The sequence below is a fragment of the Ranitomeya imitator genome, chromosome 3 (assembly GCF_032444005.1).
Source record: "Ranitomeya imitator isolate aRanImi1 chromosome 3, aRanImi1.pri, whole genome shotgun sequence".
In the NCBI taxonomy this organism is placed as follows: domain Eukaryota; kingdom Metazoa; phylum Chordata; class Amphibia; order Anura; family Dendrobatidae; genus Ranitomeya; species Ranitomeya imitator.
In genome coordinates this window covers 32181687-32206653 of record NC_091284.1, presented here as the reverse complement: position 1 = coordinate 32206653, position 24967 = coordinate 32181687, and the positions used below count along the sequence as shown (strand labels likewise).

The window sequence follows — 24967 nt, the reverse complement described above, 5'->3', positions numbered from 1 at the left end:
ACCTTAGAAACTCTGAACAGTCCCTTCTTACTAAATGATTATCTTCTTTTGCTACCTTTTCTATAACACTGTCACAGAGGCTACCACAAGCCACCACTAGGGGGAGCTCACTGCATTCAGAGTTAAATAGCAGCTGTATACTTCCATATGCAGAGGGCTCCCTCTAGTGGTGGCCGCATGCAGCCAGAATTTTGTCACTAGTGTTTAGTGTTGTCTTCAATGACCCAATTAGGGTAGTGCTGCTCCCTCGGTGACCTTTGATCAGGTCATTAAATGAGTTTATGACTAAATATGTTTTCTCCATGAGATTCGTGACCACAAACGTAAGAAATCCCCGCAGGAAACGAAAAGGAAGAAACGTGTAACGTTATTCCGCTCACGAGGTGTCAGCGAGTTTTCTTTGATGATCTTGCTTCTTGTGAGAAAACAACATCCTGACAGGACTTCTAAAAAAGAAATGATCTAATACTGAGTGAACAAAGCAATCACCAAGATGTACGCAAGGAATCTTGTCACTAGAAAAAGCCAGCAGATCCGAGACTCTACACCGCGCCCTCTCCTGTCAAATCTTAAGATATTTCATACAAATCCCATTTCCATGACATGGGAAAGCTGAGTGACGATCAATATGGCTCCAATGGGGATTGTCACTCAGCTTTCCTAGGATCCTGAATGACAAATCTGTGCACCGTGTGCAATAAGTCACAGTACTCTTCTTGTAATCTGGTCTCTTTATTTGGTTTGGACACCTAGGACCCCATGGATTTAGGGCCTGATAGCGACGACCACCTTGGCCACTTGTACAGTTAGGTGGGGGAGAGGATAGCCTATGTGGGCTGTCTAGGATTAGAAATACAAGCCTTTATCTTTTTCCAGACACTGTTCCACAAGTTGTATATAGTTCTGTCGCTCAGCCCTATTCACTTCAATTGGAGCTAAGGTAAAATATTACTCACAAATAGTGATGAGCGAATATACTCGTTACTCGAGATTTCTCGAGCATGCTCGGGGGTCCTCAGAGTATTTTTTAGTGCTCGGAGATTTGGTTTTCAGCGCCGCAGCTGAATGATTTACATCTGTTAGCCAGCATACGTACATGTGGGGATTCCCTAGCAACCAGGTAACCCCCACATGTACTTCTGCTGGCTAACAGATGTAAATCATTCAGCTGCGGCGCTAAAAACTAAATCTCCGAGCACTAAAAACTACTCGGAGGACCCCCGAGCGTGCTCAGGAAATCTCGAGTAACGAGTATATTCACTCATCACTACTCACAGACTATGGACAAATGGGGCGCTGCTTCTGTAAATAAGCAGCCAAGAATCACCATTTGCCCAAGTACATCTAAAATTGAAGAAAAAAAAATAAATGTTACTGTCGTAATTCCAAATATTGTATCATCTGACCTGCTATATTGTGTCTCCATAGTAACAGACTACACATAAACCCTATGTAGTCTGATCCTACAGGTCACGCTTTACTCTGCACTGATGCTCTAAAACGTCAGTGCAAAGTAATCTGTGTGCATGAGATCATGAGAGTGGGGAGCTGCCAAACACAAATGGACTCCCCCCCATAAAGAACGTAGACATGGTTTATTACCATCGCTGCCTTCCTGATCACTGAATACACAGCGCTGTATGAGAGCTGCGGATATAGGATGGTAAGCGATCTTGGCATCCCATAGAATGTAAGTCCACAAGGACAGGGTCCTCTCCCCTCTGCACCAGTCCGCCATTGTAAATGTGTTTACTGTAAACGATATCTGTGACCCTGTACGTAACCTTCTCATGTACAGCACCATGGAATTAATGGTGCTATATAAATAAATAATAATAATCTGGACCCGGGAGAATGTGATCACTAGGTGTAGCGAGAAGACGACACTGATCAGGCAACGAGTTGTATGTATTTCCCCTGTAACTGGGGCTAATATCTCAGCCCAAGCTACAGAGGAAATCTGCAATAAAAATAATATATTTATAGGTTAAAATACCCCCCTTCCTTTTAAGACCTTATGGGGGACATAGGGTGTGACATAAATGGAAAAAAAGCAAGAAAAACCCCCCACAAAACTTTAAAAAAAAATAAAAATTGAGAAACCGCCTGTCTAATTCGCTATTTCAAACAATGTCCTCAACGAAAAAGACATATGCCCATTTTATAAAAATGACTTCTATGGAAAAGCAATTAATCTTTTTAGCGTTTTTTTTCAGATCATTGAAAAATAAACACATTTCCTATTTTTTATTTCACCTCGCTATCAGAAAAAAGGAATGTAAAAAAAGACATAAAAATTAAGCTCCATGTATCTTGAGAAAAAAAAAAGGGAAAAATTATTTGAATTCTTAAACAAAAACCTGAGCATGTGTTTGGTCAGGAAGGGGGTAACATGGTCTGGTCCTGAACTGGTTGATGCACCGTAGAGGACTTTTGTTAAGCTGCTTTGTGAAGTCCTCATCATAAATCTGTTCTATGGATGAAGAAGAAGAATGATCAGCCTCCTCCTCCACATCCTGACGTCTTCTTACCACGGATAGAGCTCCCTCCATTGTCTCCCGGTATCCAGGAAAGGGTTATGGATGAAGAAGTACTTTTGGACACGGTCAGCCGAGGTTGGTCAGGAGGCACTGGAAGAAAGCAGATAAGAGGGTGATGTATAAGCACGCCTGATCTACACTTGCAAACAGAGCAATGGGGGGAGGCTCCTGCTGCAGCCACACAAAGCGGTCCAATCATAGGGGAGGTGGAAGGATGATCTTATCGGAAAGCTATAGAATAATTGTATAGGTTTTACTGTACAGCATAGGAAATGAAAGGAGGATAGTAAGTGCATGCACCACTTCGTAAGTTTGACAGGGTAAAGGGTACAATTGTGCAGCCACCTATTTTAGCCTACAAGAAGCAGTGTTATTTTATTTTTGGGAATTTTACTTTATTTGTGCAATAAATGGTGAAGCTTTACAGTTTAGATCAGTGTGATTATGTCAATGCCAAATTTAGCTAGTTTATGTTTTCTACCTTTGCACAATTAAAACGATAAAAAAAAAATAGTTTTTTGTACCATATTCTGAGAGCCATTACCTTTTTATCTTTTTGCTGACTGAGCTGTGTAAAACCCATTTTTTTTGGCTGGAGAAGTTAATGCTTTTACTTGTACCAATTTTACTTATAAGACTTTTTTTTAATTGCTTTTTAAACAGTTTCTGGGTTATAAGATGAATCAAAACCAGCAAATCTAACATAATTTTTCTGTGGTTTATTTATTTATTTTTTTTTACAGCATTTACCATGCCAGAAATTAAAAATATAATTCTGCAGAAAAAAACAAAACACCAAGAGTACGGTACTTTTCATTTATTTTTTTTTCATAGGGGAAAATGAGTCTTTGTGATTCCACTTTTATAAAAATGCATATGTATCTATAAAAAGCGCCACAGACATATACGTCATATAAATAACGGATCGCTTTGACCCCCATTGCTATTCTTCAGGGCATTGTTATTCCAGGACACAACGATCATGAAATGATTGTAAAAAGTCAGAAAGGAACAATACTGGCAGTGGCGGAACAGTGAGGTGAAGCCGGTGTTCACAACGCCTGCAGTATGTATCCATGATAAACATTGTGTTCTTGGATCAGTACAGACGGCACCTGGCTGACACCTGCCTACAACAACGGGATGGGAGCAGTCTGCAATACCACGGCCTCTGAAATCTGTATATATCACAGCAGGGGAGGCCTGATCTATTACCATATAAATAGTCTATCTGCTCCACGGGGAGGTGTCTTCTCTTCTGCATCACATAAACCAGGAGAACAGCAAAACTGCTAAAAAGTAGATGAACAGCTCCGCAGCTGGTTCTGGAGCTCAGACTACTATCACAGTACATATATTCTCCTATTGTAACAGATACATATATTCTTGATAAAACAGTACTGGTGAAAAGTTTGGACACACCTGTACAGGCAGTGGTTTTCCTTGTTCTTATTGGATTGTGCACATGTAGATTCAGACTGAAGGAAGCAAAATCGCGAAAGAAACAAGGAGTCAAGAAAAATGGGAGAAACAAACCCGAATGTGTTAAGCTTTATTCCCCTTTCCTTTTACTCTGACGACAGCTTTACATCTCAATGGTTTCTTAATCAGATAGTCAAGTGTAATGGATTAGAATGAGCAGGTCTGTGTCATCAAAAGTTCATTTCAGGAATCGCTGGCTTTTAAAAAGTGTTTGCTACCCTCTGGTGTGTCTTGAAGAGACCATGTTGGTACACAGCTTCCCTATTCCACAACTGTTCTAAGCCAGAATATGGCAAGAATCGCTCGGCTCGAATAAAGAGACGTGACAGTCCATCGTTACATTATGGCATGAAGTCAATCCAGAAAATTGCTAGAACCTTGAAGGTATCCTAAAGTGCAGTCTCGAAAACGATCAATAGCTTTGATGAAAGAGAATCTCATAAGGAACTACTCCAGGAAAAGAAGACCAAGAAAGAGCTCTGCAAACTGACGGGACCACAGATAACAGCCCCCCCAAAAAATGATTCACAAATATCAAGTAACAGGCACATCTCAACCTAAACTCTCCAGAGGAGAAAGCGAGAATTAGGCCTTTATGTTGAAGTGTTGCAAAGAAACCATTACCGAGGACCTCAAACAGAAGGAGAGATTTGCTTTGGACAATCAACACAAGGACTGGACAATAGATGAGTGAAAATCTGAACTGTTCCCTGACGAGGCAAAATTTGAGAATTTTGATACCAATCACCATGTCTTTGTGAGATGCAGCAAAATTGAACGGATGGTTTCTACTTGTGTGGTGCCCACCGTTAAGCATGGAGGAGGAGGTGTGATGATGCAGAACAACTTTGCTGGTGACTGCCACTAATTTATTCCAAACTCAAGGCACACTTGCCCAGTACCACCACCACAGTATTCGCAGTGACCGCATCCCAAGTGGTTTGCATTTAGTGGGATAAACATTTGTGTTGCAACAGTAATGCGATGTAAGGGCTACGTGACCAAGTAGGAGAGGAATGGAGGCTGAGTCAGATGACATTGCCTCCACAATCTCCGGATCTCAGCCCAATTGAGATGTTTTGGGATGAGTTGGACACACTATAAAGGAAAAGCAGCCAACAAGTGTTCAGCAACTCTGGAAAATCCTACAAGACTGTTGTGTGCCAGGTGCTGACAAAGAAACTGTGGAGAGATACCAAAAGGGTGTAAAGCTGTCATCAGAGTAAAAGGACCGGTATCTGAAGGAATCTAAGATGCAACACATATTCTAGTGTGCGCCAGACATATTTCATTACTCCAAGTCTCCATATGTAATCATTTGTGTTTTTTTCTGTTTTCAGTCTGAATTTACAATGTGCACATTTCAATAATAACAAACAAAACCATCATATGAACAGGTGTGTCCAAAGTTTTGACCGGTACTATAGAAAACCATATTTAAGTAGTTACATTCTTGTACATAGGAGCAGTATTATAGTAGTTATATTCTTGTACATAGGAGCAGTATTATAGTAGTTATATTCTTGTACATAGGAACAGTATTATAGTAGTTATATTCTTGTACATAGGAGCAATATTATAGTAGTTATATTCTTGTACATAGGGGCAGTATTATAGTAGTTATATTCGTGTACATAGGAGCAGTATTATAGTAGTTATATTCTTGTACATAGGGGCAGTATTATAGTAGTTATATTCTTGTACATAGGGGCAGTATTATAGTAGTTATATTCTTGTACATAGGAGCAGTATTATAGTAGTTATATTCTTGTACATAGGGGCAGTATTATAGTAGTTATATTCTTGTACATAGGGGCAGTATTATAGTAGTTATATTCTTGTACATAGGAGCAGTATTATAGTAGTTATATTCTTGTACATAGGGGCAGTATTATAGTAGTTATATTCTTGTACATAGGGGCAGTATTATAGTAGTTATATTCTTGTACATAGGGGCAGTATTATAGTAGTTATATTCCTGTACATAGGGGCAGTATTATAGTAGGTATATTCTTGTACATAGGGGCAGTATTATAGTAGGTATATTCTTGTATATAGGGGCAGTATTATAGTAGGTATATTCTTGTATATAGGGGCAGTATTATAGTAGGTATATTCTTGTACATAGGGGCAGTATTATAGTAGTTATATTCTTGTACATAGGAGCAGTATTATAGTAGTTATATTCGTGTACATAGGAGCAGTATTATAGTAGTTATATTCTTGTACATAGGGGCAGTATTATAGTAGTTATATTCTTGTACATAGGAGCAGTATTATAGTAGTTATATTCTTGTATATAGGGGCAGTATTATAGTAGTTATATTCTTGTATATAGGGGCAGTATTATAGTAGGTATATTCTTGTATATAGGGGCAGTATTATAGTAGTTATATTCTTGTACATAGGGGCAGTATTATAGTAGGTATATTCTTGTATATAGGGGCAGTATTATAGTAGTTATATTCTTGTATATAGGGGCAGTATTATAGTAGGTATATTCTTGTACATAGGAGCAGTATTATAGTAGTTATATTCTTGTACATAGGGGCAGTATTATAGTAGTTATATTCTTGTACATAGGGGCAGTATTATAGTAGTTATATTCTTGTACATAGGGGCAGTATTATAGTAGGTATATTCTTGTACATAGGGGCAGTATTATAGTAGGTATATTCTTGTATATAGGGGCAGTATTATAGTAGGTATATTCTTGTATATAGGGGCAGTATTATAGTAGTTATATTCTTGTACATAGGAGCAGTATTATAGTAGTTATATTCGTGTACATAGGAGCAGTATTATAGTAGTTATATTCTTGTATATAGGGGCAGTATTATAGTAGTTATATTCTTGTACATAGGAGCAGTATTATAGTAGTTATATTCTTGTACATAGGAGCAGTATTATAGTAGTTATATTCTTGTACATAGGGGCAGTATTATAGTAGGTATATTCTTGTACATAGGGGCAGTATTATAGTAGGTATATTCTTGTACATAGGAGCAGTATTATAGTAGTTATATTCTTGTACATAGGAGCAGTATTATAGTAGTTATATTCTTGTACATAGGAGCAGTATTATAGTAGTTATATTATTGTACATAGGGGCAGTATTATAGTAGTTATATTCTTGTACATAGGGGCAGTATTATAGTAGTTATATTCGTGTACATAGGGGCAGTATTATAGTAGTTATATTCTTGTACATAAGAGCAGTATTATAGTAGTTATATTCTTGTACATAGGGGGCAGTATTATAGTAGTTATATTCTTGTACATAGGAGCAGTATTATAGTAGTTATATTCTTGTAAATAGGCGCAGTATTATAGCAGTTATATTCTTGTACATAGGGGGCAGTATTATAGTAGTTATATTCTTGTACATAGGGGGCAGTATTATAGTAGTTATATTCTTGTACATAGGAGCATTATAGTAGTTATATTCTTGTACATAGGAGCAGTATTATAGTAGTTATATTCTTGTACATAGGAGCAGTATTATAGTAGTTATATTCTTGTACATAGGGAGTAATATTATAGCAGTTATATTCTTGTAAATAGGCGCAGTATTATAGTAGTTATATTCTTGTACATAGGGGCAGTATTATAGTAGTTATATTCTTGTACATAGGGGCAGTATTATAGTAGTAATATTCTTGCACATAGGAGCAGTATTATAGTAGTTATATTCCTGTACATAGGGGCAGTATTATAGTAGTTATATTCTTGTACATACAGTTGTGGCCAAAAGTGTTGACACCCCTGCAATTCTGTCATTTAATACTCAGTTTCTTCCTGAAAATGATTGCAATCACAAATTCTTTGGTATTATCTCCATTTAATTTGTCTTAAATGAAAAAACACAAAAGAGAATGAAGCAAAAAGCAAAACATTGATCATTTCACACAAAACTCCAAAAATGGGCCAGACAAAAGTATTGGCACCCTCAGCCTAATACTTGGTTGCACAACCTTTAGCCAAAATAACTGCGACCAACCGCTTCTGGTAACCATCAATGCGTTTCTTACAATGCTCTGCTGGAATTTTAGACCATTCTTCTTTGGCAAAGTGCTCCAGGTCCCTGATATTTGAAGGGTGCCTTCTCCAAACTGCCATTTTTAGATCTCTCCACATGTGTTCTATGGGATTCAGGTCTGGACTTATTGCTGGCCACCTTAGAAGTCTCCAGTGCTTTCTCTCAAACCATTTTCTAGTGCTTTTTGAAGTGTGTTTTGGGTCATTGTCCTGCTGGAAGACCCTTGACCTCTGAGGGAGACCCAGCTCTCTCACACTGGGCCCTACATTATGCTGCAAAATTTGTTGGTAGTCTTCAGACTTCATAATGCCATGCACACGGTCAAGCAGTCCAGTGCCAGAGGCAGCAAAGCAACCCCAAAACATCAGGGAACCTCCGCCACGTTTGACTGTAGGGACCGTGTTCTTTTCTTTGAATGCCTCTTTTTTTCTCCTGTAAACTCTATGTTGATGCCTTTGCCCAAAAAGCTCTACTTTTGTCTCATCTGACCAGAGAACATTCTTCCAAAACGTTTTAGGCTTTTTCAGGTAAGTTTTGGCAAACTCCAGCCTGGCTTTTTTATGTCTCGGGGTAAGAAGTGGGGTCTTCCTGGGTCTCCTACCATACAGTCCCTTTTCATTCAGACGCCGACGGATAGTACGGGTTGACACTGTTGTACCCTCGGACTGCAGGGCAGCTTGAACTTGTTTAGATGTTAGTTGAGGCTTTTTATCCAACATCCGCACAATCTTGCATTGAAATCTCTTGTCAATTTTTCTTTTCCGTCCACATCTAGGGAGGTTAGCCACAGTGCCATGGGCTTTACACTTCTTGATGACACTGTGCACGGTAGACACAGGAACATTCAGGTCTTTGGAGATGGACTTGTAGCCTTGAGATTGCTCATGCTTCCTCACAATTTGGTTTCTCAAGTCCTCAGACAGTTCTTTGGTCTTCTTTCTTTTCTCCATGCTCAATGTGGTACACACAAGGACACAGGACAGAGGTTGAGTCAACTTTAATCCATGTCAACTGGCTGCAAGTGTGATTTAGTTATTGCCAACACCTGTTAGGTGCCACAGGTAAGTTACAGGGGCTGTTAATTACACAAATTAGAGAGGCATCACATGATTTTTCCAACAGTGCCAATACTTTTGTCCACCCTCTTTTTTATGTTTGGTGTGGAATTATATCCAATTTGGCTTTAGGACAATTCTTTTTGTGTTTTTTCATTTAAGATAAATTAAATGAAGATAATACCAAATAATTTGTGTTTGCAATCATTTTCAGGAAGAAACTGAGTATTATCTGACAGAATTGCAGGGGTGTCAATACTTTTGGCCACAACTGTAGGAGCAGTATTATAGTAGTTATATTTCTGTACATGGGGCAGTATTATAGTAGTTATATTCTTGTACATAGGAGCAGTATTATAGTAGTTATATTCTTATACATAGGAGCAGTATTATAGTAGTTATATTCTTGTACATAGGGGCAGTATTATAGTAGTTATATTCTTGTACATAGGGGCAGTATTATAGTAGTTATATTCTTGTACATAGGAGCAGTATTATAGTAGTTATATTCTTGCACATAGGAGCAGTATTATAGTAGTTATATTCTTGCACATAGGGGCAGTATTATAGTATATTCTTGTACATAGGAGCAGTATTATAGTAGTTATATTCTTGTACATAGGAGCAGTATTATAGTAGTTATATTCTTGTACATAGGGGCAGTATTATAGTAGTTATATTCTTGTACATAGGGGCAGTATTATAGTAGTTATATTCTTGTACATAGGGGCAGTATTATAGTAGTTATATTCTTGCACATAGGGGCAGTATTATAGTATATTCTTGTACATAGGAGCAGTATTATAGTAGTTATATTCTTGTACATAGGAGCAGTATTATAGTAGTTATATTCTTGTACATAGGAGCAGTATTATAGTAGTTATATTCTTGTACATAGGAGCAGTATTATAGTAGTTATATTCTTGTACATAGGGGCAGTATTATAGTAGTTATATTCTTGTACATAGAGGCAGTATTATAGTAGTTATATTCTTGTACATAGAGAGCAGTATTATAGTAGTTATATTTCTGTACATAGGAGGCAGTATTATTGTAGTTATTTTCTTGTACATAGAAGCAGTGTAAGAAATATTTAAGCTCCATCATCTTCTTACCTTGAACCTGCAGATTTAGGACAATCTCCTCCAATCCCCAGGTGTTAGAGGCAGAGCAGCTGTAATACCCAGAATCCTCTGCTTTCACCGTGCGGATGATAAAGCTTCCATTGCTGTAGACGCTTCTTCGCCCATCATTCGTTACTAGACTGGGTGTCCCGTTACTACCTCACAGGAAACAAAAATCATAAATTAAAGGAATTACAATCAAAATCCTTCAGGGCTGAGGGGTCACATTTATACTGTTCGCCTTGCATACTCTTTCATGCTAGTGGGTACAGGCATTGGACCCCCACGCAGTAATGGTTGAAGGTCTCTGCAACCGGCGGTACCTGTCTTTTGTTAGGTATCTCCTATCCAGGATCCTTGTATATTTTTAGAGTTGGTTAGTTGCATGGATTCCTACTAAGGAAAAGGACAACCTGGGCTACACTCTTCAGGAGCAACATGTCTATATGGTCTATGATCGGTTGCAGGACGCTTATACTCTGTGCCTGTCATTTATACTTGCACAGTTGCATCATGTGTGAACAAAGCCTAAAAATTAGTTAAATCTTATCACCAATGGGAGGAACCAAATTGCATTGAGAAGTTTCTAATTCACTTCAATTCTAGCTGAAACCTCTGATGTTGGGGTTTTTCGGCAGCTGACCGTGCTGTGGTAAATGCACGGCTGTCGGTTTATTTTTAAGAGTTAAAAGACGCTGATAAATCAGTTTTTGCTCTCTCTCAGCCAGTGAAATTTTCATCACTTTATATCGCATCTTAGAAAGCGATAAAGATTCATGACTTTGCATTTCCCTCTTCCGCCTCCTCGAATAAACAGTAAATGATACAGTTAATTTAGCAGTTGGACTGGATATCTGCCATATGCCGCTCATCCATCATATTTGTGAAACCGTTCTTCAGCAGCCGCGCATCGCTCGAACAGATGAATGGCCCCATCTGTCCTAGTGTCGCAGCTGCCTTAAAGGAGACGGACGCAGGAATAACGCGCCGTCACTGCGACCACATCCCTTCACTGGCGTACACAGCGCTCTACAACGTTCCTCATCAGGCAGAATACGTAACAGAGAGTCACTGAGGAGGTTTTTTTTTTTTTAACCTTGAGGTTGCTCTGTAATACCAGATGCAACCCATAAAGAAAAGTGGTGTGGGTTCCGAGGAAAAAAAGTATACCTACTTTTTTTTATAACACTCTTTAAAGGGAGTCTGTTGGAAAGGAATGACTGTTCAAACCAAGCATAAGCGCTCGCTGCACCATGGCACCATCCGTCTCCACCGTTCTTTGGCTCTATAAAGCCAGAGCTGCAAGTCAAAGAAGGCGAGGTGGAGACTGAGGGAAAACACGCGGGTAGGAAGGTGCCTGTCACGGGGTCCTTCTCCGATACTACACAATCAACAGAGTGAGGAAAGTGTGAACAATCCCAAAACCTTTATTATAGGCAAAACTAAATGGTCCATAAACCATCCACCACACTGACGATACAATAGTCCAGAATACGAATGCAGTTCAGTAACCGGATAAATGTCCAAGGAGATGAGAGTCCAATAATCCAGCAGACAGAGGATAAAAATGGTCAATATGCTTCCCTTTTTCTCTGACGTGCTGTGTTCACACCTTCCTCACCACACCTGACTTCCAGGTCCTGTCCTCCCCAACCCCCTACTTCTGTCCGGGGGGTAGTCAGACAGGTTGGGGTGGTTTTCAAGCCTCCCAGACCTGACAAAGGTGCCTTGGGGATTAAGGCATTACAGAGGGTCATCAAGAGCCATAGATACAGTTAGGCTTCAGACAGTAAGTGAGCTAATCCAATTATCAGCCTTTTGGAAGGTAATTGAGACTCTAGACAATATGGGAAATACAGGGAATGATACAGGGCAACAAGCGAACACTATGAAAATCAGTAAAATATAAATATACACAAAATGATACCCACATAACATATCACACCATCACAGTGCCCTTAAATCTTTAGCCCCACCAAGGGTGCATCGGACTGTAAGTAAAAGAAGGTGAGGTGGAGACTGAGGGAAAACACGCTGGTGGGAAGGTGTTCTTAAATCTTTAGCCACACCAAGGGCGCATTGGGCTGTAAGTAAATGAAGGCGAGGTGGAGACTGAGGGAAAACATACGGGTGGGAAGGTGCTCTTAAATCTTAGGCACAACAAAGGTGCATCGGGCTGTAAGTAAAAGTAGGTGAGGTGGAGACTGAGTGAAAACACGCGGATGGGAAGGTGCCTTTAAATGTTTAGCCACAACAGGGTGCATCGGGCTGCAAGTAACAGAAGGCGAGGTAGAGACTGAGGGAAAACACAGAGGTGGGAAGGTGCCCTTAAATCTTTAACCACGACAAGGGTGCATCGGGCTGCAAGTAAAAAAAGGCGAGGTGGAGACTGAGGGAAACACATGGGTTGGAAGGTGCCCTTTAATCTTTAGACACAACAAGGGCGCATCAGGCTGTAAGTAAAAGAAGGCGAGGTGGTGACTGAGGGAAAACATGCGGATGGGAAGGTGCTCTTAAATCTTTAGCCACACCAAGGGTGCATCGGGCTGCAAGTAAAAGAAGGCGAGGTGGTGACTGAGGGAAAACATGCGGATGGGAAGGTGCTCTTAAATCTTTATCCACACCAAGGGTGCATCGGGCTGCAAGTAAAAGAAGGCGAGGTGGTGACTGAGGGAAAACATGCGGATGGGAAGGTGCTCTTAAATCTTTAGCCACAACAGGGTGCATCGGGCTGCAAGTAAAAGGCGAGGTGGAGACTGAGGGAAAATGTACGGGTGGGAAGGTGCCCTTAAATCTTTAACCACGACAAGGGTGCATCGGGCTGCAAGTAAAAGAAGGCGAGGTGGAGACTGAGGGAAAACATGCGAGTGGGAAGGTACTCTTAAATCTTTAGCGACACCAAGGGTGCATCGGGCTGCAGGTAAAAGAAGGCAAGGTGGAGACTGAGGGAAAACATGTGGGTGGGAAGGTGCCCTTAAATCTTTAGCCACACCAAGGGTGCATCGGGCACCTGTACTTGATTTGAACAGTCACTCTGTGCTGACAGACTCCAATTCAATAATCGATATCTGAGTGAAAAACATTTCCAGTGCCAACCATCTTACCCCAAGATAGTGAGATCAAGAGTCTTATCACCCATAGCGGAAGACCATACAGCCACTATGTGACCTGTGGGAACCCGGTGTCGAGGCACATCGCCCCTCTTACTCTACTAGCCTGACTCGCAATGTCAGTATATAATAGTGCAGGAGGCAGCCGTCTTTCACTCTGCACCATTCCATCTGTGCGTCTGAGTGACCCAGCATAGCAAACACGATGGGGTCATCGTGCCTTCTGTGCGGCACAGTGCACGAACCGGAGGAGACAATGGGGGGAACGGCGGGAGGTGAGTAGTTTGGATTTTTTTTATTCCATACTTGTGTTGTACATAATGACTTGTTGGGGCATCATAGTGTGCGTCTGTTTGGGGACGGGTGTGGAGCTGGAAGCTCATCACACTGTGCGCGGGGGTCCCCATATTGTGTGGGGCTGATCTTATACTAAGTGGTGTGCTGCAAGTGCCATCATATTTTATGTGGGGGCCCTCACACATTGTGTGGTGCCCTCAAATTGCATGTTTGGGTTGTAGGGGACATCATATTGTGTGTGGGGGTCGTCATTCTTTGTGGGGGCTGTGGGTGACAGTATATAGTGTGTGGGAGCCTTCTGTGGGATCTGTTGGGTACCTCATTGTGTTGGGGCTTTGGGTCATCATACAGTGTATAGGGGGCTGTGGAGCCCCTCTGCTATATATAGGGTGCTGAGAAGCCATCATACTATATGGGGAGCATTAATGGCATCATGCTGTGATAGTAACTATACTGTGTAGGAATTCACTGTGGGGGTATCATGCAATGTGGGGGGCATATTTTTAGGGCAGTATACTTGATAAAGGCCATAAAAAGGGTATGATAGGGGTGAGACCACTAAGGGGCTTCAGTATGGGCACACTTACCTTGTACCTGCCATTATACCTGGTCCCTCTCCCTGATTTTAAAAGTTGGGAGGTATGACCCCTCCTTCTTCGCTGATTTATTTTTTTTGCAGGTGGGGGGCGTATTTAGGAGTTTTGCTAGGGGGGCCCATGATTTCTATGTACACCACTGGAGATCCCATGAGCTATTTGTCACTTACTATTAAGTACATTTTACGCCACAGACTTGGCCTTTTAGCTGACATGGGACCTGTCAAAACCTAATAAATACTGTTATTGATCCCATCAGAATGACCAGGTTGTCGAAAAAGCAGGAGCGCTATGTCACCATAAAACTGGGATTTCTCTCGATATTGATTCAGAGCTGACAGATTACCCATATAATACTTTCTACTAAAACCTTATTGTGCAAAACGGTGACACCTGATTGCAGTTGAAGCAGAGGTCACAAGCTCAGTGATATACAATGCCAATAATGGATTTGGTCTGGTCACAGAGATCCCGAGGAGAAGCCCACCGACTCTGACACTACAATAGTCCAGTGGAAGACAATATGGAGGTGATTTTGGAGCAATCACATTCCACTATTTACTAAGGGATGATTCCCTAATAACTTATCAGATCTTGGTTCTACCAAATTGGCGGGGAAGGGGTGGACTTTGGCTTTTGGCACATTTGGTTGCTGGTTACCTTTCCTTCATCCATTTGATTGTTGGGGAAGGGTCTCCAACTGCTTTACAAGGCAGAACAATATCCCTCATCCACGGTGTTGTCACGGTCCCACTGAAGGTTAGAATTCGTGCGGGGGCTGTCGAGGAAAATAAAATGTTAGAGCTTCTACAGTTCAACAGAGGATCTATGTATTCATATAAGAAGATCAAGAAGATACCTACAAGGTGCGCTCTATCTGTATTTACACAGGAAATGATAGGCAGGGAGAGTGGGGAGAGGAAGGAGATGCAGCTGCAGTTTTTCCTCCCTTTTTCTCATGGATCAGAGAGTAGATTTGTGCAAAAGAAGCATTCAAAAACCCTGCATTTCTTGCACTACGCCTCAATCGTATGGCTAAGGTAAGTGTTGAGCAAAAAGATTTGCAAGCCCCGGTCCAGTGGCCACATCGGCAGTCCTCCGACCTACTGACATCCCTGACGTCTCTTCTGATTAGTAGACCAGCGGTGATGTTGTGGTGGTTGGGCGATGATGTTGTTTTTAGCCTACTAGTTAAAAGATGTGCCAGGGATACTGCCAGGTAGGAGAGGAATTACAGGACTCGGAGGCTACGCGTTATCAATGTAGCTGCTGGACCAGGGTATTACAAATCTTTTTTGCCCAACTCTAGCCAAGGCTGTACATTGATGATTATAAATAAGGAAAAATAAAGCCAGGGTAAGTGTGTTCTTCCCTTCATTATATGAAACAGAGTGTTTTGCCTGTTGAGACTGAGCAGGAGGTGTGCCGACAGACTCCAAAGACTTCGGCCAGTTCGCGTCGATGCCGACTCATTCATTCTCAAGTCCAATGATAAAAATCCCACCTATCTGACTTTATTTTAGAAAGATATTTACTGGGGTGTCAGGCATTGAGATTTCCACATTCTTATAATATTTCATTTGCATTTAGGCTTTTATCTAAAGCGCGATCTTGAGAAGTTTGCAGGGGCAATCAGAAACTTTATTGGAAACTTCTCTTTCAGAAAGTTTTAGTCACCAGAATTAAGGTCAGACTTTGTCTGCATACATGCAAACTTCTAGTATACACAGAAAAAAAAGAAACACAAAGAAAAAGTAATGAAAAAAACACTAATGGCCGATAATGGGCGATTAAAGTGACAGTGAAGGTCTAAACTTGTACTCCGCACAGCTCAAGCATATTATGAAACCATTCATCTCAGGCTAGATTTGCTTTTTATTATCCAGAGGGCGATTCTCTGCACAAGGACGTCCTTGAAGACAGAAAAAAGGAAACCAGATGCCGGTTATCTTTAGGCTTTGTTACACAGTATGTAGAGGTACGGGGAGGCCAGTGCATCTTTGTTGAAATGTCCAAAATTTTAATTTCTTTAGATTAAAACAGGAGCATGAATTATTTAGTGTGCCGCCACCTCTGGCTCCTGTACACGTCCGTCCTTTCTCCGTCTCATAGGGGACTGGACTTTCTTACCCTTCTTTGCAAATTGCTTACACAATAGGGAACTGGAGCTTGGAAATAAAGCATGAGGACATTAGTGCCCTGCCGGCGGTGCTACTGTGTGGTCAGTAATTCATCATATTCATAGTAATAACACTGCCCGGAACAAATCTCATTAATTACAGCTTATTTGCCCCAGTGACACTTTGATAGGCTTTGTCTGCCCCGAAATGGCTATAGTATGCCCTGCAAGCTCGGAGAAGCCTTCTATATTTTTGGATACTGTAGGTGAACACTAGTGATGAGTGAATGTACTCGTTGCTCGAGTATTTATGACTGCTCGGAGATTTAGTTTTCATCAAGGCAGCTGAATGATTTACAGCTACTAGCCAGGCTGAGTACATGTGGGGGTTGCCTGTTTGCTAGGGAATCCCCACATGTAATCAAGCTGACTAGTAGCTGTCAATCCTTCAGCTGCCACGATGAAAACTAAATCTCCGAGCGGTCATAAACACTCAGGATACATGGATGTAATGTCCCTTTTGTAGGACACCACAGTATGAGCTGCAGCACAGCGGATCTCGCTCTGACCGCCTTGTCATATTAAACTTGCCCTTAAAGTACCACTCCAGTGTTTTTTTTTTTGTAAATTTCACCACCGGTTAAGTCATCAGTAACATATGCTCCGTGTGTAGTAAAATACTTACTGGGCGCCGTCTTCTGCCGTTTCCAGCACTGCTCCGCTCCACCTCTTGGGCTTGTGACAGCAGTTGTGATGTGCCAGGTCCCCCCAGTGTTTGCGGTGTGGACTGGAAGTCACTTTTCAATGTAAAGCTGAGAACAAGGTTCGACATTGGCAGTGACTTCTGGCCAGTAAGTAAGAGCTGTGGTCCCAAGATAATAATAAAAAAAAAGGTAAAAAAATCCAACTTCCAAAAACGTACAAATTTATTAAGAATAAAAGGCAAAGTCTTTGAGAAAGAACATACTATTGTTCGAAACGCGTTGCTTGCTACTCTCCACTATGCAATTTATTGGATTGGACTGGACTTTGCCTTTTATTCTCAATAAATTTGTAAGTTTTTGGAAGCTGGATTTTTTTCCCCTTTTTTTGGATTACTTTGCTCACGTGATGACTACACGATATCCGTGCTTCTCCACAACACATGCCGACAGGTGAGCTGGTATATATTTTTTTCTGCTATATGATTTAGTCCCAAGATAATGGAGGGAGTGTGGCGCAGCACGAGAAACAGTAGAAGACGGCGACCGGCAGGTAATTTACTACAGCACGGAACAATCGATTCCTGATGCCAGGTCAGCCTAAGGCTGGTTACTAGCTCTTGGTCTGCCATTTGCTTGGTACTCCTCTTCCACATAACCACGGAAATACTCCTGACATGCCCAGGAGCTCTGCTAAATTGTGCTTTATATACCCAGGTCTCTGCTACGTTGCCACAGCGTGCCTCCTGACATACTCAGCTCTACTACATCTCAGGACTCATTAATGGACTCTGCTACATCACTTCAGTGAGCTTCCTAATCTACTGCCCTCTGCCAGTACTGCTTACTCTTTCAAATGCAATCCTTTCTCTGCAGCGGTGTAATTCCAGCTGGACTGCCCTGTTGCTCCCATGTCAGTTGTCCATGCTGAATTCTAATTGCTCTTCCGAATCAAGAGCTTCGAGAATCCTCGTCACTGTCTCATCTCCAGGACCTGCTCCTGTGACATCTGCCTGTCACTAGACGCCTCCATAGTCAGTGTGGGCAGCACTGGTGATAGAGGACACTTCAGGACCAGAATCTCTGGGCGATGCCGGTTCTGTCCAGCCCCTAAGTGTAGGATGGGCTGGGACCTGAAGAATCCTCGTCACTGTCTCATCTCCAGGACCTGCTCCTGTGACATCTGCCTGTCACTAGACGCCTCCATAGTCATAGTGTGGGCAGCACTGGTGATAGAGGACACCTCAGGACCAGAATCTCTGGGCGGTGCCGGTTCTGTCCAGCCCCTAAGAGTAGGATGGGCTGGGACCTGAAGTGCTGTCCAGTCTGGTAGTATGGTTGTGTTTGCTATCTAGCTGGAGCACTCAGCTCCCTGCTTCGGACTATTGGAAGGCACCACACCCTATTAATGCTCCCAGCTTACTGCTGGCAGCAACCATATATAGTTTTGTCAACTCTGGTTCAGTCCTGTGGTCTCTGCTCATGCCTCTTGTTTTGTTGTACCCTTGTAGACTGCCCATGGCCCATTTCCTGACCATTCTTTTGTTGGCTCATTTTGTTCTGTACTATCTTCCTGAATCTGACCTGGCTATCTGACTACCTACGTCAGGCCGCACCCGCCAAGGGCCCCTGTTTGAATCCAGCTCCCTGTACAGAGGCTAAAGGGTGAAGGCCAAGGCAACCCCTGTAATCTGATAAACAGAGTAGCCTGTCCATGATAGCCATTTTTTGAGCTGTCAGGCGACTACTGATAGGGTCACGTAACACTCACGAACTGAGGCCTACCGGCAGCATAGTGTGTGATTATAGCCTTCGAGACCCTTTGGTGGAATTTGCTTGAGGACCTACGTCATTTAGGAAAGAAAATCTACAACTACAGTTTACAAATAGCAAGACCATTTTGCCAAGAAAATAAAATATGAGAGATAGTAAGTAAGGCAAACGCTTCCCGTTATGACAGTCTTAAAAGTCAATTACTTTTTTAGGACATGAATGCGAATTAATCTATCAACAAGGCTCTTCTAACGATACAGGATTCTGCAAATTAACTGAACCATGTACAGTCATGATCTAAAGTGTTGGTACCCTTGAAATTGTTCCAGAAAATTAAGAATTTCTCCCAAAAAACTATTTCAATTACACTTAATTTGTTATACACATGTTTATTTCCTGTGTGTTTATTGGAACAACACACAAAAAAGAGAAAATTGTTGTCACCTTTCCATAATTGTGGATAAACGATTTTGTTTTAAATGTGATGCTTGCTTAAACTTACCTGTGGCAAGTAACAGGTGAGGGCAATTTGAAAATAACCCCTGAAACTAGATAAAAAGGGGACAACTTGACTCTATCTTTGCATTGTGTTTCTGTGTTTGCCACACACAGAAAGAGAAGAGACTTGTCTGAGGATGTGAGAACCAAAATTGTTGAAAAATATCAACAATCTCTAAATCCATCTCCAGAGATCTTGATGTTCCTTTGTCCATGATGCACAGCATAACCAAGAAATTTACAACCCATTGCACTGTAGCTAAACAACCTGAACGTGGATGGCAGAGAAAAATTGCTGAGAGTTTGCAATGCAGGATAATCTGGATGGTGTATAAGCAGCACCAATCAAGTTCCAGAGGAATTCAAGCTGTCCTGCAGGCTCAGGATGCATCAGTGTCAGCGCGAACAATCCATCTACATTTGAATGCAATGAAACGCTATGGTGGACACCCAGGAGGACCCTACTGCTGACACAGAGACATACAAAAGCTAGACAAAGCTAGACTGCAGTTTGCCAAAATATTCATGAGTAAGCCAAAATCCTTTTGGAAAGTGGAATATGAACAGAGGAGACCAAGATAGAGCTTTTTGGTAAAGCACAACATTCTGCTGCTTACCAAAAATGTTGACGTATTCTGCAAGTAAAGATCTGTTTAGTTTTGGCCTCGTACTATACAAGTTCTAGGGAATTCATAAGTCTGTAGTCACAGAGAGTGACTACAGACTTAATCGGTTTTGACCGGACAGAACTTTTTCTGACTACATGACAGGCAGCTTTTCCCTTTCCGCACCACACTCCATGACAACTTTTAAAAAATGTGGACCACTAAGCCCAATAACAGGACTATCTGGGAATTGCCCCTATGACACCAACTTTTAGGCGGAGTTTGAATAAGCTTCATACTTTTTCCGTTATGTTCATGTGATTCGCATAGCCAAAATGAAGCCCGATTCGTTATTATGGGAAGCTTTACTTATAGCAGGCACCAGATCCACTTGTAAACTGTATCTATGGTAATGTATAGCTATGCCAGAACCGACCATTGCATACGGAATATGATCAGCAAAATATGAAGAGTAAACCAAATCAGTTGCCTACATGGTTGAATATTGCTATGTGGAAGAATTTTATAATTTCTCTAAAGAAATACAAAATTTTTTGCAAACTTAGGAACCTGCATACAGACATATTTTAGGCTGAGATGATGGGAAACTATAGACGGTGTTTAGGAGAAGGCTCAAGTGACAGTTGGGCCTGCCAAGGCTGAAAGTCAATAGCAAAGCCCACCGCAGAAGCTGCTTCGGTGGTCAAGCAGAGGCCTTAGTCACCAATTGAGGGCTACTGAAGTGGCAAAGGCCTAAGAGACAGAAATGGGCCAGTGAGAAAATGTTAAGGTGATGTGTTACCAAGGAACAACATTGTGCATAAGTAGAAAGGTCCACAAGTGAGTGGCTAGAAGGGCGGAAATGGAAGTAGTCCCATAGTCAAATAAGAGACCACTTCGTGGGATGAATCCTGGGTCAAAGAGACATTTTCCATTGTGTGCATCATCCCTGACAGCCTGTCCCTTTTATTGTCAGTTGATCTGGCCATGGATGAGGACTTCCCTGCCTTGATGGCCACTGGTTTGTAGTTACAAACGTGGTTTTGGGGTCCCATTGGGTGTATGAAGACCTCTTTCTTGGTCGAACATTGATGTGGATGGTGTTGTCTCTGCTGTAAGGGTGCAAATTCATGCAAGTAGGCGGTTGGATGCTATCTGCCAAGACCTCAGTGGTAAGTAATATTTTGAAGGTCAAAGAACTTTATGATGAGTGTGTTATAATAAAGAGTTAGCGATGACTTTCAGGACAAGTTTCTATTTTTTTTTCCTAACACAGGGTTCCAGAAATCCTTCAACAGATTGTGACAACATCTCGACGGCCTCCTTAATTACACATTTCTTATTGAGTTATTAGAAAATAAGTTGACGCTCGGTGTTTGAAAGCATAACATGTCCCCGTGCACAGGCTCGAAAAGAATGTTCTGCTTTCATTTGGTGCTTGTCACTCTCCTTTAGTTTGCAGTGAAAATAATGAGTGTGATAATGAGCTTTTGATGCTGCTGAGAGCCTCCCTGCAGTGAATCCTGCCACAGACATCCATTACCGCAGCTAAGTCTAAACTGTAGAGGAGCCGCAGGAACGCGGGGAGTCAACGAAACAGACAAATTAACTTATCCGAATGCTCCGAGCCTCCAGGTACGGGTGCTGGATGCAACACAGACAGGAAATTTAAAAAAAAGTCCTTTCTTTCAAGGCAGAGAAAATTTAAGGGTTTTTTTTTGGCTCAATATTTAAGAGGCAAGTATTATAATGATGTTTTTAGTTTTACGCATACTGCCTCGGGGAGATCACTAGACCAGGAGAAGTGAGAAAATTCAAAGCTTTGAGGCCATAGAAGGAAGGAGACGAGGATGGGAGACGACGACCTGGGAAATCCACATTATGTTTTAAGTCGATCAGGCAAAAAATATTTTAATGTAAAAATAAGAATTTGATTTGTGGCACATTACCGGCCCTGCAGATGACGTTGTCTTACAAAAGTCTACAGGGCTCGTACTGAGAGGGAACATTAAGTGATGTTCTCCACTAGTGAGCAGTCATTGTCTCTTATCATTAAATTCTGGGAAATTAAAGAGAAACTCCAGCAGAGAGATTTCTGCCAGAAGGCACAGTGATAAAGGGGTTGAAATATTTCCAAAAAGGCTGTTTGCTGTGGCACAAAAGTCTTATATTTTACCGCAGCTGCTCAGAAGACTGCTGCCCGAGCATGGGTTACGTAAACATTATAGATCCTTGGTCTCTACTTTCATAAGGCACAAGATGGCATTCACATGATTTAGACGTCGGATTTCCACACTTGGGGTGTAATCACCCGGGCAGCGAGAATGAAATGATGGAGCACGCCGCACATTTTTCCCACATGGCAATGAGGGCAGGCTGAGAATCTGTCCACTCCCTCAAGAGGCAGACGCAGATCGCAGAGACAGCATGAATCGGAGAGTTTCAAAACTAGTTAGGGGTCTTAGCAGGTTCCTTCTGGTTGTCACAATGGCTATTTAGGGCTTAGAGTAAAATTTAAAAGCTCTGCTAGGGGTTTAATGACACCATCTAGACCCCCCTAAATATTGACCTGTGGGACAGTTTGAAAGTCGAGGTTGAACCTGCAACCCCTAATTTATACACGCTGTTGTCCTGAAATTATGCCAGTAAGGACAACATTGGGGAAAATATTAGGACTCCCTCCTTCTCCACACATCTAGCTCGGAATAAGGTTTCTAATGGCAAGGGAGAGTCGGCAGCTTCCACATCCACCCAAAGCTTAGATCTCCTATGAACAGATTGAGTATACAATTAAATATTGTTGCTTTGTAAAGTAAAGAGAAAACCAAGACCCCCATTATTGATTGGTTGAATGAGATCCGGGTGACCCAAATGAGGGACTGATCCCTTCCAAGTAAACCTACAGAAGATCCTCCACAGGATCATCAAAAAACAGCGAGGTGAAGCGATTGGTACAAAAGGTTTTTAGCACCTTTGGCAGTAGGAAATCTATTTTGACATTTTCTCTTCCCAACCAGGAAAGCAGGAGAATCCTACCTTTGTAAGACCGACTCCGTGGCTCACAACAAGAAAGAGAAGATGAAAAACCTCTGTCAAGTTAGCCAGAATGCATATGCCAAAATATTTTATATGTCTGGTTTGCCACCTAAAAGTAAATCTGAAATCATAAATGATCTATTTCCTTTGGATAGAGTGATAAATTCAGTATTTTTGATTTCTGTAAGTTGACCATGAAGTTGCAGAGATTACGGAACTCCTGAAACTCCTTAAGAATGACAGTGAGTCCTACTCTGGGGTTTATTATGTACATAAGTAAATCATCTTTGGAGATAGAGAGCTTATGATGGCTATACTTATACTTATTGCCTTGAGAGAATCGTTACTCCTAATCGCATTAGCCAAAGGTTTCATTAAATCAGTCACCAAAGGACCCAATCCCAAGACCTCCAGAGTCTCCGACAGGAACCCCCACAGTCCAATCGGTTAAAAACTTTTTTTAGCATCAGCCAAGAGTAAGAAGAGTGGGAATCTCTGCTGGCAAGACAGAGAGAATAAGGAAAGAGTCTTAGTAGTATTATCATGGCCCTCACGAACCAGGATAAATCCCACCTGCTCACGGTTTATAAGCTAGCCCAGATTTTTTTTACAGATATTGATATCTAGATTGTGGTGTAGTGACCCCTGTTACAGGTAGGGGGCGCTGAATGGGCTTCCCAGACTGCGCATGGAGGCGTATTGAGGCCATAGGAATGCATGGCAGTTGCAGATATAACTGTGGTGATAAGTTAAAGTCCGGCATTATTGTGAATGGTCGGTATGTGTGTCACAGAGGAAGGCACTCTGCACTGTCAGCCTGAAGTAAGGATGTTCTGGGACTTGTAGTCCTACAAGTAAATTGTGTTTTTAACTAGGGAGGCTGGCAGGGCTAGTTCTGAGAGATGGGCGGGTCAAACTAGCCACACACCCTCCCATCTAGGGGAGTGGTTACAACCATATAACGTGACTGAGGTCTGGTCACATGGTCTCTGAGTGTGGACCTGAATGGTCTGTGCTGGAAGGTCCTGGAAAACCTATGTGTTGGGAGTGTTGTCTCCCTGAAGAGCATGTGGTGGGGCTTTGGACCTGGTAAAGCTCAATATGTACAGATGGTGTTCAGGCTGTTGCTAATTACCAAGTTCCTGAGGATGTGGTTTACAGTGTTGTGAAATTAAACCTAAGAGACTGAGTTTTTTTTATAAGAAAACCGTGCCTGAGTGCGTTAATCCTGTGCCAACCGAGTGTCCCTCAAGACACGCAGTAGGCGAAATGCTACAACATTTATAAGAAAATTGGCCTATAACTAGTGTTGCTCTTCCCTGGCTTCAAGATGGAAGAAATATGGGCTGACAAGGCTTGACGAGGGAATAGACAACCCTCTGATGTAGCCTGAGGGTATGTGCACACGTAAGAATTTCTTGCAGAAAATTCCTGAAGAAAACCGGACATTTTCTGCAAGAAAACCACATACCGTAAGTTGTTTTCGCTTTTTTACCACTTTTTTATGGAGCTTTCCCAATGCATTATATAGCGGAAAAAAACCCCGCAAAATTAATGAACATGCTGTGTTTTTTACCACGATGCGTTTTTTTTTCGCGGAAAAAAACGCATCATGTGCACAAAAATTGCAGAATGCATTCTAAATGATAGGATGCATATGTATGCGTTTTTTATGCATTTTTATAGCGAAAAAAACGCAAAAAAAAAACGCAACCTGTGCACACAGCCTGAAAATTTTTTGGAAAGGAAGATATAATGGAAATTCTTTAGGATTTGAAAAAATCCGTCAGGACCCCGGTTTGGTTATATCATTCTCGGGAACATTTCAATATTCATTTTTCAATGGAGCTGGAGTGAGAGGGGCCTTTAATCTTAATCGCTCCGATGTGAAAAGCTCTGGGGAACCCAGAGGGACTAAAAATTTGGTCATGTCAGAGGGAAATTTAACCTTGCCCCTCCCTGATGGAAAGTGAATGAAGGCATTGTGGGATT

The 24967-nt window shown here is 41.7% G+C and overlaps 1 protein-coding gene across 2 annotated transcripts in view; it reads right to left on the bottom strand.

Annotated features, from left to right (window-relative positions):
* DSCAM (DS cell adhesion molecule) overlaps positions 1-24967 on the bottom strand; it is a 570150-nt gene that overhangs the window by 101648 nt on the left and 443535 nt on the right. For both annotated transcript variants that reach the window (XM_069760714.1, XM_069760715.1), the window contains exons 22-24: positions 14904-15021; positions 10232-10395; positions 2532-2630 (exon numbers count right to left, since the gene is read on the bottom strand). In XM_069760714.1, the coding sequence (XP_069616815.1) occupies positions 2532-2630; positions 10232-10395; positions 14904-15021 (381 nt within the window). The remainder of the gene's footprint in view (positions 1-2531; positions 2631-10231; positions 10396-14903; positions 15022-24967) is intronic.